Source organism: Rattus norvegicus, chromosome 17 (assembly GCF_021556685.1).
Source record: "Rattus norvegicus strain SHRSP/BbbUtx chromosome 17, alternate assembly SHRSP_T2T, whole genome shotgun sequence".
NCBI lineage: Eukaryota > Metazoa > Chordata > Mammalia > Rodentia > Muridae > Rattus > Rattus norvegicus.
The window spans coordinates 6,483,381-6,501,704 of record NC_141550.1 but is presented as its reverse complement, the minus strand read 5'-3'; the positions used below and the strand labels follow the sequence as shown (position 1 = coordinate 6,501,704).

The following is an 18,324-nucleotide window of genomic DNA, read 5'->3' as shown; positions in this document are numbered from 1 at the left end:
AGGGGCATCACGTCCTCATTTTCATCAACCACAACGTTCGGATTTTCTATGAACAATAGCCCCGCATCTAGTTATTCTCTGTGACAAAGGCTACATGTCACCTTATTCTCAGTAGCAGGAATAGAGTAGAGCGTGAGGAGTCTGATCCTACTGTCCTCCAAGTTCAAATCAGAACGGAAATGCTGCGCTGGAAACCTCGGCTGAGCAGGGCACATGAAGCAATCCAGTCGGCCGGCTTCTCACACGTGGGCAAACCCATTGGACTGTTGCTCTGTGTTTCCTGCATTTCCTCTTTCTTTCTTTCTTTCTTTTTTTTTTTTTTTTTTCTTTTTTTTTCGGAGCTGGGGACCGAACCCAGGGCCTTGCGATTGCTAGGCAAGCGCTCTACCACTGAGCTAAATCCCAAACCCCGCATTTCCTCTTTCAGTGACTAAAGTTATGTCAAATTCATTGTCATGCCCAATAGTTTGCTAATTTCCATCATTTGTTGTTTATTCAATGACTGCTTGCCTTTGGTACTTGATCAAAGATTTTTTCTAATTTAAAAAGACCAGTGAGATGATGGCTCAGTGGTTAAGAGCACTGACTGCTCTTCCAGAGGTCCTGAGTTCAGTTCCCAGAAACCACATGGTGGCTCACAACCATCTGTAATGGGATCTGATGCCCTCTTCTGGTGTGTCTGAGGACAGCTGCAGTGTGCTTATATATAATAAATAAATACGTTTTTAAGGTATAAATCTATTTTCTCTCAATACTGTATTTTTTATAAAAATGTTATTTTATATGTATGAGTGTTTTGCCTGAATGTGTATCTATGCACCGTGTGCATGCCCCTTGACTGCAGAGGTTGTCAGAACCCCTGGAAATGGAGTTACTACTGTGAGTCCCAGTGGGGTTGCAGGGACCCAAACCCAGATCCCATAAAAGAGCAGCAAGCTCTCTTAACTGGGGAAACACCTCTCTAACCCTGGTATGATATAGTTTTAAACAGAAGAATGGGAAAATTCTTAGGTTATGAAAACCCTCTCCACAAATTAATTATTTTTTAATTACATTTTCTAAGTGGTCAATGGACAGATGTGTTCACTGACCAGTGACATCTAATTTCTACCACACTGATGGTTCATGAAATTAAAAAGAACACCCAGACCTGGGCATGGTGGCACATCTTTAATCCTAGCACTCAGGAGGTAGGAGTAGGTGGACCTCTGAGTTCCAGGCCAGTGTGGTCTACAGAATGAGTTCCAGGACAGCCAGGGCTACAGAGAGAAACTCTTACTTGAAACAACATCCTCTCTCTCTCTCTCTCTCTCTCTCTCTCTCTCTCTCACACACACACACACACACACACACACTCATACACAGAGGGAGGGAGAGAGAGAGAGAGAGAGAGAGAGAGAGAGCAATCGGTTCTCCATTGCATCCTCTTTAAAGATCAACAACGGGTTGAAGAGATGGCTGACTGCTTGTTCTTCTAGAGGACCCAGATTCAAGTCCCAGCACCCACGTGGCAGCTCACAACTGTTCTGTAACTCCAACTCCAGGGGATCCAACAGTTTCATGTATTCATGAAGGGAAGCACCAATGCACATAAAAAAAAAAAAACTTTAAACATTATTTTAAAAACAAAACCAACAAAAAGCCCAGGGTCTTAGTATGTAGCCCAGGCTGGCCTAGATCTGAAGAGCTAGCTCTGCCTCCCTGAGTGCTGGGATTAAAGGTGTTACCGAGTTCACTGTTCAATGACCCACTTAGAAAAAGGCCACCTGCGCTCTTCTTTTTTCTGTTTTCTGAGTCCTGACCCTTGTGTGTACTAGGTAAATGCTCAACTATGAGCTACATGCTAGGCCTCAGTGTGTCCTCACGGTCCCTGTGTAGCCAAAGTCCACCCCAGGCTTAATGTACTAGGGAGGCAGAAGCAAGCAGATCTTTGTGAGTTTGAGGCCAGCTTGGTCTATGTAGTGAGTTCCAGGACAGGCAGAGGTAAAGCTGACTGAGAGAGAGAAAGAGGGGGAGGGGGGAGAGAAAGAGAGAGAGAGAGAGAGAGAGAGAGAGAGAGAGAGAGAGAGAGAGAGAGAGAGAGAGAGAGAGAAAATGTTTCAAAAAACAAAGCAAACAGAAACACACCTAAGAGTTAGATACTTGGATAAGCTTTTGCACACAGAGCGAAAGATGCTGGACCATGGCGTGAAGCTGCGGCTGGTGCATGCCTGCTCAGCTGAGGCCGCACTGGGGGAAAGCACCTTTCTACCCCTGAACATCAGTCAAGCTTGTCTCTTCCATTTTAACCCTTGAGCTTTTTCGGGTTAGAGAGAAGAAAGGGGAAGCAAGCTCTTTTTTGTTTGGTTGTTTTGTTGTTGTTGTTTGAAATGAGTCTCTCTCTCTCTTTTTTAAAGATTTGTTTATTTAACGCACATGCATACACTGTCGCCCTGATCAGACACACCAAAAGAGGGCACCACGATCTTCTGGAAACCCCAGCAGGAACCCTCTGGGGCTGCACCACCCAGCGGTCAGCGCAGGAGCGGAGGGGCGTGGTCTATGATGTCAGTGTTTGGGCGGGACCTGTCCCGGAAGCAGGTGCTGAGGACCGGGGAGCAGGGACATGGAGACACCCGGGGTGCTGCTGGTGATGGGAGTGAGCGGCTCTGGGAAGTAGGTCGTAGGGGCAGCGGGTGGGTGGAAGCTGGGAGGCTGTGGGGGGCCGGAGCCCTGGGGGCCACGCCATCGCCGCCCCTGCCGAGGACCCCCGCTCTCCTGCCCCCCTGGCAGCTCCCCAGAGTCACCACGGGTAAAACACAAGAGGTCCTGTAGACAGTGGCTAGCGACCCTTCTCATCCTTTAGTCTTATAAACCTGAGCCTGGTGGCATCTTGCAGAACAAGGTGGGAGGGTGCGAACCCCAAACCAAGAGGCAAACCTCGCCATGGGCAGATGGTCTCCCTCCTAGGTGAGTTTCTGGATTCTTCCAAATAGGTTTTGAAAAGTGAAGAGCAGCCTTGATCATGTTCCTGCTTAGGCTGGAATGCTCACATGCGAAGTGCTGCTAGAACTCTGCAAAATAAGCAGTTTCTTCTCAGTCCAGTGCTGGGAAGTTCAGAAGTAAGCAAGCGGTAGGCATTAGCTTTATAGACGCCTACCTGCGAGATTCTTTGAACTGAAGGTAAAGTGGGACAGAGCCCAGATCCATAGGTGTAACCCGGTGGTGGATTGTCGTGCAGAGGTTCAATCCCTGTACCACAGAATGAACAAACCCCAGAGGCGAAACTAGGAAGTCCGTCCATTGTGTTCACAGTCTCTTCCCAGAAACCCTTTCTCTTCCATCCAGAACCACACCTAGCCCATAGTAAGTGCTCTGGTTGTCTCTGTGGTAGAGACCGAAGGACAAGTCTGAGAGCATTACCTGTGTTTGTTTTCTGATGGAGTGACTGGACTGGGCTGGTTTGGAAACAGAGTTAGGGGCTGGGAACTCGACGGAGGCGCTGGAGGCGCTCGAAGAGAACTCAGTTGAGTGACAGGTACTGCAGGGTGAAAAACTTAGGGGAGCTCTGCAGGAGAGGTGGTGGAGGGTGCTGACGGCACGGGATCCATCTCTGCTCCTGCTGGTGTTTGTTTTCTATCTACGGAGTTTTTGCCTGCAGTTTGTCTGAGTGCCACATGGGGTGCAGTGCACAAGGTGGCCAGAAGAGGGCACCAGAGTCCGTGCAATGGGAGCTTCATACAGATGGTTGCAAGCTGCCTTGTGGGTTCTGGGAACCAAACCCAGAGTCCCCTGGAAAATCAGCCAGTATTCTAACTGCTGAGCCACCTCTCATTGTGTGCGTCTGGATAGCTAACAGGGCTCCGAGGTGTTTATGGGCCCCCGAAGTTTACACAGTGTTCTGGCATTTAAACTTTTTATTAAACCCCCTGCTTTGGATGTGTCAATCACACGTCAGGGAAGGCCCCATGCCGAGGCCAACACAAAACAAAATCAATAGTACTTAAAAAAAAAAAAAAAAAAAAACAATTTCTTGAATCTTTGATAAAAGTACCATTTTCTTCATTCAGTGTTCTCTCTCCAAGTATTTATACAGGACAGAGTTTCTCTGTATAACAGAACCCTGGCTGTCCTGGACTCACATTGTAGACCAAGTTGGCCTCAAACTCAGAGACCCACTGCTTCTGCTTCCTAGTGCTGGGATTAAAGGTTTGCAGCCACGACCCCCAGCTGTTTTTGGGATTTTGAGTCAGCATTTCCGTGTGCCATCCAACTGGCCTAGAACCAACTGTCCCCTCTCCTGCCTCCACTTCTTTTTTTTTAAGTTATTTATTTTATGTATAGGAGTACACTATAGCTCTCTTCAGACACACCAGAAAAGGGCATCGGATCCCATTCCAGATGGTTGTGAGCCCCCATGTGGTTGCTGGGATTTGAACTCAGGACCTCTGGAAGAGCAGTCAGTGCTCTTAACCGCTGAGCCATCTCTCCAGCCCCCTGCCTCCACTTCTTATATCTACCACAAAGCTACAAAACACTGATTATTGAGGGGGGGGAACTTTTTTTGTTTTGTTTTGTTTTGTTTTTGTTTGTGTGAGGGAGTGAGAATTGTTTTTCTTCTCTTTTTTAAAAAAATTTATTTATTTTATGTATTATGAGTACACTGTGGCTGTCTTCAGACACACCAGAAGAGGTCATCAGATCCCATTACAGATGGTTGTGAGCCACCAAGTGGTTGCTGGGAATTGAACTCAGGACCTTTAGAAGAGCACTCTTAACCACTGAGCCATCTCTCCAGCCCTGGGAATTGTGTTTAAAGACAGTATCTACATAAAACAGCCCGTGTAGGCCAGAGATCTACTTACAGAGATCCTCCGGCCTTTGCCTCCAAGTGTTGGGATATCAGGTGTGTGCCACCACACCTGGCCACCCCTGGCTCAGAGTAGATCTGATACATTGCTTTCCTGCTAATACATCTTCACTGGTATTCTTTTTTTTTTTTTTTTTCCGGGGCTGGGGACCGAACCCAGGGCCTTGCGCTTGCCAGGTAAGCGCTCTACCACTGAGCTAAATCCCCAACCCCTTCACTGGTATTCCTAAGGACGGTGAAGGCCGCCTCTAGACGCCATGGCTAAGGTCGTGTCTGCTTTAGAACCACAGAGGGGCCTGCATCTTAGTACCGTAAGTCATGACAGTTGTGCCTCTCTCAGAACAGCTCTCAGAACGGGTGGTACTCACCCGTGTTGGGCAGAAATAGCATCACCTGTATTCTCTCCACAGATCCACTGTGGGTGCGCTGCTGGCCAACAAGGTAATTCCCCTCGCCAACTGTGTTCTTGTCCACGGCTTCCTCCCTTTCCGTTTCTTCCTGGTGGTGATAAATCAAAGTTATCAGTGGGAGAGGGGCCACCTCAGAGCAGTGATATCTACACCTGCCCGACAGTAAGCTCCCGGTGACTGTCACAAGGGCCATCTTGCTGACGCTATATATCTTTCCTTTTGTTCCTAAAGCTGGGATGGAAATTCTATGATGCCGATGATTACCACTCTGAGGAGAATCGGATAAAGATGGGGAAAGGGGTACCACTGAATGACCAGGTAACACTGGCTATGAGAGCCTAACATCGCTGCAACACGCTTCCACATCAGTTAGCCTAGAACCTGAACTTCCTCCGTGAATTCAACTCCAGGAATGAACCACCTCTGCCCTCCCTGGATGCAGCCTGCCACAGCTCTTTGCAGATTTTAATCTGCAGAGGCTCCCTTGTGCTCATACAGGGGAAGTTAGCGCCTCCTGGTCCTTTCACCTCTCTCACACCACCAAGTTCTGGTGAATTCCAGCCCAAGACCACAGTGATGGTGCAAACTCCGATGTGGCCGCGTGTCTTAGTTACTTTTCTGTTGTTGTGCATGACCAAGCCTTAATTGGGCTTACGGTTTCAGAGGATTGGAATCCATGAGGGTGGAGCTTGGCATGGCAGCGGGGACAGCTGAGATTTTTACACACGGAACTGAGGCAGGAGGCAGAGAGCACTCTGGGAATGCACTGAAACCTCAAATCCTGCGCCCAAGGACACACCTCCTCCAAGAAGGCCACGCCTCTTAATCCTTCCCCAAAACTTTCATCGAAAGTTTCACCGAGTATTAAAGCATCCGAGCCTATGGGGGTCGTTCTCATTAAAACCACCACACCATGCCACAGTGTCTGAGGCTCTCCTGGGATGTAACTGATCTCAAGACCGTTCAGTATCGCTTTTAGAAATGTCAGGAACTCCTCCATCTCCATCGGTGCACTCAGCCTCTTAGTCCCTCCCACCTCCATCTCCATTGGAGCCACTCAGCCCTTAGTCCCGCCCACCTCTATCGGAGCCACTCAGCCTCTTGGTTCCTCCCACCTCCATCTCCCTTGGAGCCACCCAGCCCCTTGGTCCCTCGCTCGACCGTGTTCCTCCTCACAAGGCTTTTGTGTCCACTGTCCAGCTGATCTCTGGATTGTGTTTCCTCCTTCATGAGCGACCCATGTCCATCTTAATATCTCAGCTCCTAGGCCACTCCTTGGGCGAGCCTAGTCAGAGGCCGTACTTTCCCTGTTAAGTCGAAGGTCTTGATAATCCACCAAAAATAAGTGAATCTGAACTGTTTAGATGCTGTGATGGTTTGAATACACTTGACCCAGGCGGTGGCACTATTAGGAGGTATGGCTTTGTTGGAGTAGGTGTGTCATTGCGGGCGTGGTCTTTAAGACCCTCACTCTAGCTCCCTGGAAGCCAGTCTTCTCCTGTTTGCCTAGGTGTTGAACTCTTAGCTCCTCTTGCATCGTGCCTTCCTGGGCGTTGCTGTGCTCACTCCCGCCTTAATGGTTTAGAGAATCCACCTGAGAGGCTAAAGAGTGCTTAAGAGCTCTGACTGCTCTTGCAGAGTTCTGGGGTTCTGTCCCCAGCACCCACGTGGTGCTCACAGCTGCCTGGAACTGAGTTGCAAGCGATTCCCCAGTCTTCTTCTGGCCCCAGTGAGCACCGCAAGCATTCAGTGTGCTTAGAGAACACGCAGGCAAAACACTCACATAAAATAAAACAAAACTTAAAAAGGAAATAGCCAAGAAGTTAAAATTAAAAGGTTTAGCATAATAGATAGTATCGTCGTTTCTAATCTCCTTTCTTGCTTGAATGTGGCAGGAAACCTTGGCTAACCGGAGTCGTTTTTGGGAGACAAAATCAAATGGTGCATTAAGACATTAATTCAAGGCTGGGGTAGAACTCAGCTGCAGATCAAGTGCTTAGCTGTGGGTTCTGATCAGATGCATTGAAAGAATACGTCAGCCACAGTAAGAGGTGTGTGAGCATGAAAGTCAGGGAGGACGTCTGCACCAGTGGGAGGTTTGAAGGGAGTATAGAGTACTGCAGCTTAAGGGAATCTCTAGTATTCTGAAACGAGCCATCGACACCAGAACCAAGAAAATGTTTCTGTGGTGGTAGGCCTATGGCTCCCCGCTACCCCCAGCCTGTTCATGCCCAGTTCTCATAAGTAATGTGTTTATAAAAAGACAAACAGAAGGGGGGATATGTTCTATGGAGGTGTGGTGAGGTGTGGGCGCCTCTGCGGGCCCATGCTGAGACATCCCTTCCCCCTGAGGGACTAACCACACGATGGTATAGTATAGAATAGAGTTTATTCGGTGCATGGGAGGGGAGTTGAGAGGGTAGGAGGGCAGAGAAAGTCAGAGAGAGCGCAAGGAGTAGAGAAGGAGAGGCTGGCCATGAGTCGACTAGAGAGAAGGGAGAGGGGAATGGGAGGACAGAGCAGGGGCAAGAAGGCCCCTTTTATAGTGAGTCGGGATACCTGTCTGTTGCCAGGTAACTGTGGGGCGGAGCCTACCTGGCTGTTCCCAGGCAACTGTGGGGCGGAGCTTAGACAGAATGCTAACAATAACCACTAAGATCTCTTTGAAGTTGACTGTGATGCAGCCATCTCTGTACAAGCGGTGCTGGGAAAGCTACTGAGTCTGTTCTAATTTCAGGACAGGATTCCATGGCTTTGCAGCTTGCACGACATTTTACTAAGGTATGACGTCATACCTGCCCGCCATAACCCAGTAAATTAAAAATCACTTCTGAAACCGCAACTGGACGCGTCCATGGGGTGGAGACAAACACTTAGCGCTTGCACACACCAGGTACCCAGCCAACTTCTGTCCTCGGGACAGCTCTGAATGGGCCCATTTTACAGGTGAGGCACTGATGCCGGGGGCTGTAACCCTTGAGCCCAAGACTGTTCAGTTTACGGATGAAAGACCCTTAATTTAAGATTGCTTAGCGCCCACTGCTTAATCTCCATTTTCAAGTAACACTTTACACCGGCAGAGACAGGCTATTAACACCCATAATTGACAGCCTTTGCAATGGCTTCATTCTTCAGCCCTCATCCCTTTTTGGGGGGTGGGGGGTATGTGTTTTCTTATATTTTGAAAACAGAGATGTGGCTTCGGGACAGTCTGTCGTTCTAGCCTGTTCAGCTCTGAAGAAAATGTACAGGGACATCTTGAACCGAGGCGGAAGTGACGTGCCTCCGAGAAGTGATGAGTCAGCAAAGGAGGAGCCGCTGGCTGGCGGGAAGTTCCTGGTGGTCCACCTCTGCGGGTCGTTTGAGCTCATTTATGGACGCTTGCTCCAAAGGAGAGGACATTTCATGCCACCCGAGTTACTGCAGTCCCAGTTCAGTATTCTGGAGCCCCCATCAGCTCCCGAAAACTTCATCCATATCAGTGTGGACAAAGGTCTCCCAGAGATCGCGGCTGCAGTTCTGGAAGCCCTCAAGTGAAGTATTCGCTTCACGCCTGTGGGGTCCAGCGCGCTCTGCCTCCAAGTCCCACTGTATATTCTGAATTCATTGTTTTAGAGACAGGGTTTCTCTGTGTAGACCAGGCTGGTCCGGAACTCAGAGATCTGCCTGCCTCTGCCACTCTGGAGGGCTGGAATTAAAGGCGAGGACCACCATGGTCAGGCTGTATTCTGAATTCTTAATTGGGAACAAACCGCAGCGCGTGGAGGTGTGGCGGTGGAGACGGTTGTTTGACTGTATTAGGAGTCCGCGGTGTGCTTGGAAAGACAAGGGGGAGGATGTTAAATGTTAAAAAACTGGGGCTGGAGAGATGGCTCGGCAGTTATGAGCACTGACTGCTCTTCTAGAGGTCCTGAGTTCAATTCCCAGCAACCACATGGTGGCTCACAACCATCTGTAATGGGATCCAATGTCCTCTTCTGGTGTGTCTGAAGACAGCTGCGGTGTACTCCCATAAATAAATGAGTAAAAATAAATAAATCTTTTTTTAAAAAGTTAAAAACTGACGTTTAAATCCATGTACCATGCAACCAGATGGCCAGAGAAAATCCTGTAATCAATGCTAGAAATTACTACCTTTCAAAAGAACAATGGCTTGTGCTTGTATCTGTAATAATGAGTGAAATTTGCGATCCTGGAAACTGGTTTCAGTAACAGAAACCCCGACAGAACAGAGCCGCCCACTGCATGCCATACTGCCGACTGCAGCGTCAACTGCTTTTTAAATATTTTAGGTTAGCATACTAAATCATAGGCTTTGTCTTCTGTCATTTACTCTCTATAATGTCATTTATTCGTTGTCACTATTATTAGTGGGTTATTATTAGACGGGTTGGCCTCAAACTCAGACATTTGCTTCCTTCTGCCTCTCCAGTGCTGGATGAAAGGCTCGCCCCACCATAAACGACTTTGTTTTCACACGTCCGTCTTTATACTTTATTCTAATGCATCCCCCTCTCACCGCCCTCCCCCATCCTCCTGCTCCTCTCTGGTTGGTTCCCTTCCTCCCCCTTCCCCTCCATATAGGTTTAGGACCTGCTCGGGAGAGAATTGGGTCTTTTTACAACTACACAAAGTTTCACTGTGTATACACACATTTTCTTTAACTGTCACGGACATCTCAGCTTGCTAATGGAGGCAAAGGGCTTTTGGTTGAGTCACTTCATGGAAAGACCTGTGAAGAGTTTTCTCCTTTTTTTAAAATCACCTTTGTGTTGGATTTTGGAGACAGTGTCTCTGTAGACCCTGCTCTCCTGGACCTGTTATATAGACAGACTCCAAACACAGAGTAAGTAGCAAGACTGAAGGTAATGGACTTGCACTGAAGGACCGGATCTGAGCCCAGGCCTTACTGCTCCATGCTTCTTGTCTGTGGGTGCAGTGTGACCAGTCACCACTTGTGCCAGCTACTCTGAGTCCTTGCCACAGTAGACTGTGTCCTGTCAATTCTTTTTATTTTATTTTTTAAAGAACATTTATTTATTTAATGTATTTATCTTATGTATAGGAGTACACCGTTGCTGTCCTCAGACTCACCAGAAGAGGGCATCAGATCTCATTACAGATGGTTGTGAGCCACCATGTGGTTGCTGGGCTTTGAACTCAGGACCTCTGGAAGAGCAGTCGGTGCTCTTAAACGCTGAGCCATCTCTCCAACCCGTCCTGTCAATTCTTTTCTTTTCTTTCCTTTTCTTTTCGGAGCTGGGGACTGAACCCAGGGCCTTGAGCTTGCTAGGCAAACGCTCTACCACTGAGCAAAATCCCGAACCACCCCCATCCTATCAATTCTTTTTTTTTTTTTTAAAGAATTTTTTTTATTTAAGTACACTGTAGCTGTCTTCAGACACACCAGAAGAGGGCATCAGATCCCATTACAGATGGTTGTGAGCCACCATGTGGTTGCTGGGAATTGAACTCAGGACCTAAGGAAGAGCAGTCAGTGCTCTTAACCGCTGAGCCATCTCTCCCCCCCCCCCCCCCCGTCCTGTCAATTCTTAAAGCCACAATAAGATCGCTCACTCTTCCTCCAGCCGCTGTTTGCCGAGTGCTTGGTCACAGCGGGAAGGAAAGAGAGCATTCATCCCCTGAAACGTGAAGCCTTTGCATTCCAGACACAGCTAGGTCTCTGGGAGTTCAAGGCTAACCTGGCCTACACACTGAGTTCCAGGCAAGCCCAGAACTACATAGTATGACCTCGTCTTGTAAGGCTCGAAGTGAGTCTTGACTACTGGGGGAACCCCCAAGTGAGACACGAGAACAGGGTTCGATGCAAACACAAGAGGTTTATTTTTCCAGAGTGTCAGGGCCAACCCTCAATCAGCCCCTCGTGGCGAGCGGCTAGAAGGCAACCTGAAATGGCTATACTTTTTAGGAGTACGGGTTACATCAGCAAGTTACAGTTTAAACTTATTGGCTAAGCATATTGACCTTTGACTCTATTGGCTAGCAAGCATATGACACGCATTCGAACTCTTTCTGGAACCAGAGGGTCAGGTGACTACCAGTCAGGACATTCTGCGGTTTTTCAAGAATGTCCCTGCTCCTCCTGAGGACTGTGGGTGGAGAATGGAACTTGGCCTAGCCTTGACCCGAGGCGGTGGGTGTAAGGCTGGGGAAAATCCCTAGGGTCCTTTAACTGGAGCCTTAACGAAGGAGTCCAGATCTGCTGAAAGATAAGAGTTCCTGGTAGACTGTTTCCTCACTCCACTCCCTACTCGTGTGTCCCGGATTAGACTTGGACCGGCCCAGCCCAGATGTGCCACAGCAGAAAATGGAAAGTAAGAGAAAGGCAGTGTTTTCCAACCTCTAATGCACCTTAGAATGGGATGTCTCAGGGCAAGAGACATAGCTCAGTGTACTGGCATGTGCAGGGCCCCAAGTCTGACCCCAGCACTGCAAACACCACCAGATGCTTTCCCAGCCAGTGTACTGAACCATCTTGACCAGGGCGTTCTGGTACCTGACCTGAGCCTTGGACCTGGGCAGAGCAGCCTGATCCAGAAACCTGTTTGGACTTGTAGTTTGTATGTACCAACCCCGGAAGAAAGCATCAGAGAGACTTCATTGTGGTGAAAGTCCAGAGCTAGTGGGGTTGTAACCAAGCAAACTGGGCTTAGATAGGCTGGGCTCGCTGAGACGGAAAAGGATACTCTGTTTAATGTGGAGAGCTCTTGGGGCCATCTTCGAGGAATTTGGCAGGAATTTGACACTGGGCTAGGACAAGGAAGTAGGCTCAAGATGAATCCATCCGAGGGATGTGTTGTAGTCCTTGTATCTTGGTCATCCTGAAAAAACCCTAGACACAGGGACCATGGGACTTCGTTTATTGCCTTGATTGTTCCTTGACTACTTCGTCTTTGACCTAGAACTGACCCTATTCTTTGCATGTACCTAGAATGGTACAAAAGCAGACTGGAAAAAAAATAAACCAGCCTCAGCCTCAGCACTGGCTGGAGCCATGTTATAGAGTGGTCTAATTGTCTCTTCTTTCTTCAATCCTCACTCCCTCCCTTGAGACCCTGCTGACTGAGCTGACTTGATCAGTTTAATGCCATTTTAATGAGGCCTTGGGCCACTCGGCTTTCAACGAGGCTGAAAGTCTGTAGTCCAAGGAGAGAAAGCACACAGGGAATCGGGCAGAGGTGACAGAACAGGAAGGCTATGGAGGGCAGAGAAGGAAATGGCCTGTAGTACCAACATGGGCTTTTTGGGCTGGGGGTTGTCCCACTGACAACCACACTTCCTGTAGGCTTTAAATCTAGTGTGGGGTGGCTCCGCCTGTGTGGGAGGCAGGTTTTGAGGATGCAATGGCCCATATCTCAAGAGAGCTATACAGTTTACCACCATATTGAAAAGGGTCTATTGTTTGAGACCCAGCCAACGTAGGAACCATAAAACAAGCAACAATCAATATCAGGGATCCAGGGGACGCCCTGCCATTGCGTTGCCATGGAGACAGCCACAGAGGCACAGAAACAGGAGAGGGGGTTGCAGTGGGGGGAGAGCAGATGTAGACCCAGCAAGAGGTTGGAACACACTGGAGAAGCCTGGTCTGAAGAATGCAGAGCTCTAGTCACCACCCTCTGTTAGCTTGCACGTTGCCATGGGAACAGAAAGCTCTGAGCACAGGTCTGGGATGGCTCCTCCCCTCTAACAGAAGTGCCAGCAGCAGGAAGAGTGTAAGGTCCCCCGTCTCTCTCCCTGCATGCAGAACTCCTGCTGGCCCCAGTCCCTGACACATCAGTTAGGACATTTACTACCTCTGGGTGCACAGAGGGTGGAGGGGATGCTCTGGAGAGAAAGCAAGCGAGCAGGTTACAGGCTGCAATTCCACGGAAGCCAGCGGCAGCAGGTCCTGATGCAGGAAAGTTCTAATCACTGACCTTGTAACTCAGCAGTGATCAGCAGGCCACACATGGAGTGACTCCCACACAGGGCAGGCAGGCTCCAGGGCTAGAGGTCCTGAAAGACGCTGCCACATTTCAAGCGCATGTGCGCGCGCGCACACACACACACACACACACACACACACACACACACACACACACACATACACACACACACACGTAGACACATACGAGCAGACCTATGCACACATATACACACATGTGCGCACACATACACACATGTACATACACACCCACACACAAGCACACACACTCAACATTTTACCTTTTTATTATATTTTACTATTACATACTTTTATAAATTTTTATTTTGTCTTGGTTCTTAACACTCCAAGTGCTGGACTCAATGATATTAAAGCGGTTGAATTTGCTACGTAAAGAACTGGAAAGCTGGGCTGGAGAGATGGCTCAGCGGTTAAGAGCACTGACTGCTTTTCCAGAGGTCCTGAGTTCAGTTCCCATCAACCACACGGTAGCTCAGAAAACCATCTGTAATGGGATCTGTTCTGGTGTGTCTGAAGAGCAACAGTGTACTAGAACACATAAAATAAAATAAAATAAAATAAAATAAAATAGGCTGAAAAGTGGAAGTCGTGGAAGTGCACATCTTTAATCCCAGCGCTCAGAGGCAGAGGCAGGCAGGTCTCTGAGTCCAATTACAGAATGAGTTCCAGGTCAGTCAGAGCTACATAATAAGCTCTTGTCGGAACAAAACAACAACAACAAAAGACAAAAGAGAGGTGGAGGCGTGAGGGATCGATGGCTCTGAAATGAGAGTGCCAAGTGCTCTCACACGGGTTCCAATGGCTTTAGAGCAAGAATAGAAGGGACTACTGGGACAACTGATGCTGGAGCTAAGAAATTAGCAGTGATTAAGAAGAGACCAGCATCACTGAGGTGAAATCTTCCTGGGAAGTGTTTTCTGAGTGCACAAAAAAGCTGTGTTCCAGAGATAGTCAAATGCTGCAGCTGGATTTGGTAATGTGTAAGAGTCGCCCAAGTTGTACTGGCTTTGAAGGCATGAAGGGATCTTGGAGAGCAGCTGAGGCTTGGCACTGTGAGAGGCCATGGAAGGTGAAGGTGCAGCCTCAGTTGCAGTTGATGGACCAGGACTGAAGGGGTCATGCAAAGAAGTTGAGACTTGGCACCATGATGAGAGCCTATGGGAGCCTATGGGTGAAGCCTAGTTGCAGCGGAAGATCCCAATATATCTGAGATGCCAGTACCAAGGGATGATCACCAAGACCAGCGGCAGTGGAGTTGAGACAGAGATGCAGAGTTTTCACGACTGGCTTCCTATTTTGTTTTGGGGATTACAGTTAGGTGATTGGATGGATCTCAGAAGAGACTCTGCACTTTAGACTTCTAACATTGTTGAGATGCTATAGACTGTGGGGACTTTTAAAGTTGGACTGAGTGTATTTTTTATTATGCTGTGGCTAGTTATGCCCCCCACCCCAGGCTCATGTGTTTGAACACGCCTATGGGGGCCAGGAAGTGGGAATGTAGTGGTTTACATATGCTTGGTCCAGGGAGTGGCACTATTAGGAGGTGTAGCCTTATTGGAGTAGGTGTGTCACTGGGCTTTGAGAGATCCTCCTCTTAGCTGCCTGAAGACAATCTTCTCTTAGCTGCCTTCAGAACATGAGGTGGAACTCTCAGCAACTCCTGCCCCACGCCTGCCTGGATGCTGCCATGCTCCCACCTTGCTGATAATGGACTAAACCTCTGAACCTGTAAAGCCAGCCCCAGTGAAATGTCCTTATAAGACTTGCCTTGGTCATGGTGTCTGCTCACAGCAGTGAACCCCTGACTGAGACAAAGATGCTTTCAACACAGTGAGATTCCTTCTGGCCATAATGAACACGCCCACGTATATACTTACCTAACTTTGAAATTCAAGAGTAGGGTAAGTTCCTGGCACACAGTTATAACCCAGACTGCAGATAAACTATGCTCTTGGAAATGTTTCTGTTCTCTGTAATGTACTCTATGGCCTTGTCATATTGCCTTACAACTTCGGTCTATTTCTACAGGCTGTCTTTAATTAAATGTAGCTGCTTTCCCATAGTAAAAAAGAAATACTTTTGTGAGTTCAAGGCCAGTTAGGGATATGTGGTAAGGCCCTGCCTAATTAGTAATCCCTTTCATTACTCTTTAAGCCAAACTTGAAATCCAAGATGTAAGTATTTTCCCCCTTTCCTCTCCTGATACCTAGGATCTCACTGTTTATCCACACTGGTCTCACGCTTTGGATCCCCACTAGACATAGGCACACACTACCCCTGGCTTGAAATTGGGAAGACCGTTTCTATCTGGTAACTTTTGTTAGAGTTTATATTTTACCCTTCCATTCTTTTCTTTGTGTGTTCTGTTCTGGAGGACGCAGTGTAAGAACAACACATGCCTGCACACAACGCCTTTTTTGCCCTTCTAAGAATCCCAGCCACAGACAGGCACTGCGATTCTCACATGGGGGTTATTCCCAAATAAACCTACTGTGAACTGAGGATATCAAGCCAGAGTACACCTAGTAGACCCAATTAATCTAGTAGACAGCTCACTCTAGCAACCGTGTACTTGCAGGACAGAGGACTCCCATCTGTTATCTCAATACCTAGGATCAGTGCAGACTCCTGGCCAGGCTGGGACACGGAATGGATTTCGGAGTAGCCACAGCTACAGAGTCAGACTGTGTGCAATACAAACCAACCCCCATAGCTCACAAAAGAATTTGTTATCATTGTTTTTCAAGATAGTGTTTCTCCGTGTAGCCTGGCTATCCTCTAATTCAGAGATCTGCCTGCCCCTGCCTCCTGAGGGCTGGGATTGAAGGAGTGCACCACCATTCCCAGCTCCCTGACAAAAGAAATCTCTAACGTTTCTGGGGTAAACCAAATAGGTTTTACATTAAGACATACTGAGAGAAAACAAGACACTTTTCTACAAAAGAGGCAGACGACCAAGTGTAAAAGCTGGAGGTTTATTGTTATTTGGTGATTAATAAATCAAACTGCTTTTGACACTGCCCCACCAGTATATTACCATTCACCCTTACAAAGTCTTTCAACCAGACAGACTGAGGCGTGAGGCAGAGAGCAGACATGTGCACACTGTGCCGACCTCCTCAGTCACGCCTCCACCCCGACCTTTATCCATGTTTTCTTCCTGGAGAAAGTGTCAGAAAAGTGTACAGCCTGGGGCCAACCTGCCTCTCAACCTTTTAGTATCAAGCGACTTACAGAAGTTACAGAATTCACCTTCTATTTCCCTTGATTTTACTTGTCTGAACTCATTCTAGATTATTTAACATTATAATTTCGGGCAACCATACAAGAGAGAACACAGTGACCTAAGAGAATACTGAACCAGAGTCAGTCACATACATCACTGACCCTAACGTTGTATTTTAACTGGTCCCAAAGGAATGTATCACCCCAAGAGTGTGAGAGTCAGGCAAGCAGAACGTCTCTGGGGAAGGAAGAAAGGGGCTATAGAACAGCCAAACTTACTGAAAATTGTTAAAACGGCTCTTTTCCACCCGACCGACACTACCGTATGCATAGAATCTTCACAGAATCAGAGTTGCCGGTATTACCTAGTTCAGGCTGGCCCAATCCAGCACAGATTCTGTCTCAACCCTCCCCCACCCCCTTCCGAGGCTCCGAACAGCAAGACATTAAACTACTTCTTTATAGAACTAGCCAAACACTGAGAGACGAGTGGCTCACTAATCATTTAAGATCCAGGTATTGCCTATGGATGAGAAAGCTGGTAAACCCAAGAGAGCTCTACCGTTATACGCCAACCAACCGGAAGCATGAGCACCTCCAGTGAAAGCGACGTCTCAATACCCCAGTGCTGCTTAGACCCTGCGGGGAGCAGGAAGCCCCAGCAAACCCAGCAGAGAGTGTGGTACAGACAGAGTGTGGCACGTGCTCCTTCAGTCGGCACAAATAAAGGTAATTTACAGCCATTATAGAATGTTGAGATGTCCTTACATTATGTTGCCTGTACAATTAAATGTCCCTAAAGAGATAACCAGAATTAGTTTTTCTTTATTTTCCACACTGACTAAATGGCACTTCTGCTGAGAGATGTTTATCAAAGGTGCTGCAAGATTCTACACACTTAGGAATCCTTATCGTACTTTTTCGGTTACAGAAATTTTGCTTAGATGCCTAGAAATGTGCAGTAATTGGTTCTGTATACAAATAGAGAAAACTGTCAGCAGTAGAAACCTTACGGCAGCGTTTGCAAAGCGCATGCCAAAGTCACATCAGCAATGTTGTACCAGAAACCATGGAGCGCAAATGATCTGCTTTTTAATGCCTTTATTCTACATAAATTACTACCAGAGGGCTATGTTTAAAAAGCAAGTTAGTTGGACAGATGCAGGACAAAAATGTGTTCACCCAATTAGAAAAGGTGATGTTTAAAAGATTACAACAAATGCCAAGTGTTTGACGCATGCAGCGGCCTTAACCAGAGACATCGATTCCCACTGTTCCAAAGACACAGAAACCCGCACATCTTACTGCACTCCACCTCCAGAGACTTCCTATTGGTTTCCTTTACAACAGCACAGAATCCCAATGAAATAAAGCAGGTTATTTTAAAGATTTAAGAGCCGTTATCAAAAATAAATTACATTTTTTCAGGATACAGAAATGCTGCTATGACGGCTGGGAACCCAGCAACCTTTCAATGGCCGCATTGATGTCGCCCCCTGTTGCTATCAGTGCTTGTAAGTTTGCTTCACGGTTCAAGAATCCCATTGCACTGAGCTGTTCCAGTTGCTGTTGAAATCTGACTTCTGGACTCTGCAGCTGTTGAAAAGAACAATGAAGCACAATCTAAGGAAAGCCGGTCTATGCTATACCAAGTCACCTTTTAAAAACATCAACTGTATTCTAGACAATGTATGCTGGTCTGCTGAGCGCTCTTTAAATTGCTACGTCTGCCTTGAGATCCTGCCACCGTCCTGGGTTATTTATTAAACAGGACAGACTTATTCATCTGAAGTCCACAAGACCACCTGCAATCATTCAAAAACTAATTTCCAGGCATTAGTCTATAATTTATCCCTACATTTATATTG

The 18,324-nt window shown here is 47.6% G+C and overlaps 2 protein-coding genes and 1 long non-coding RNA gene across 7 annotated transcripts in view; 1 reads left to right on the top strand and 2 right to left on the bottom strand.

Moving 5' to 3' along the window:
- Nucleotides 1-2,392: 2,392 nt before the first annotated feature.
- Nucleotides 2,393-5,347, bottom strand: LOC147999962 (uncharacterized). Of its 2 annotated transcripts, none has more exons than XR_015641425.1 (3): nucleotides 5,218-5,347; nucleotides 3,140-3,231; nucleotides 2,393-3,053 (listed from the first exon to the last, which is right to left on the bottom strand). It is a non-coding gene; the product is annotated as an uncharacterized LOC147999962 (long non-coding RNA). The 2 variants fall into 2 exon arrangements; XR_015641426.1 differs by having other exon boundaries at nucleotides 2,654-3,053; nucleotides 5,243-5,347.
- Nucleotides 2,573-9,319, top strand: Idnk (Idnk, gluconokinase). Of its 3 annotated transcripts, NM_001037362.1 has the most exons (5): nucleotides 2,602-2,655; nucleotides 5,260-5,290; nucleotides 5,491-5,577; nucleotides 7,997-8,040; nucleotides 8,451-9,319. In NM_001037362.1, exons 1-5 carry the CDS (start codon nucleotides 2,606-2,608, stop codon nucleotides 8,794-8,796), a joined length of 558 nt encoding a protein of 185 aa, NP_001032439.1. In that variant the 5' UTR covers nucleotides 2,602-2,605; the 3' UTR covers nucleotides 8,797-9,319. The 3 variants fall into 3 exon arrangements, with proteins under 3 accessions (XP_087447422.1, XP_087447423.1, NP_001032439.1); XM_087591296.1 differs by lacking the exon at nucleotides 5,260-5,290 and having other exon boundaries at nucleotides 2,573-2,655; XM_087591297.1 differs by lacking the exon at nucleotides 7,997-8,040 and having other exon boundaries at nucleotides 2,573-2,655.
- Nucleotides 9,320-16,192: 6,873 nt separating this feature from the next.
- Ubqln1 (ubiquilin 1) overlaps nucleotides 16,193-18,324 on the bottom strand; it is a 38,108-nt gene continuing 35,976 nt past the window's right edge. Inside the window, exon 10 of one of the 2 annotated variants that reach the window (XM_087589653.1) lies at nucleotides 16,193-18,052. In XM_087589653.1, the coding sequence (XP_087445779.1) occupies nucleotides 17,900-18,052 (153 nt within the window). In that variant the 3' untranslated portion in view covers nucleotides 16,193-17,899. The remainder of the gene's footprint in view (nucleotides 18,053-18,324) is intronic. The other variant, NM_053747.2, reaches the window with a different exon arrangement.

Excerpts from the sequence above, each read along its gene's own strand:
- Idnk (NM_001037362.1), top strand. The coding sequence starts at position 2,606 with ATGGAGACACCCGGGGTGCTGCTGGTGATGGGAGTGAGCGGCTCTGGG. Across the intron at positions 5,291-5,490 it reads GTGCGCTGCTGGCCAACAAG|CTGGGATGGAAATTCTATGA; the intron begins GTAATTCCCCTC and ends TTGTTCCTAAAG. Across the intron at positions 8,041-8,450 it reads TTGCACGACATTTTACTAAG|AGATGTGGCTTCGGGACAGT; the intron begins GTATGACGTCAT and ends TTTTGAAAACAG.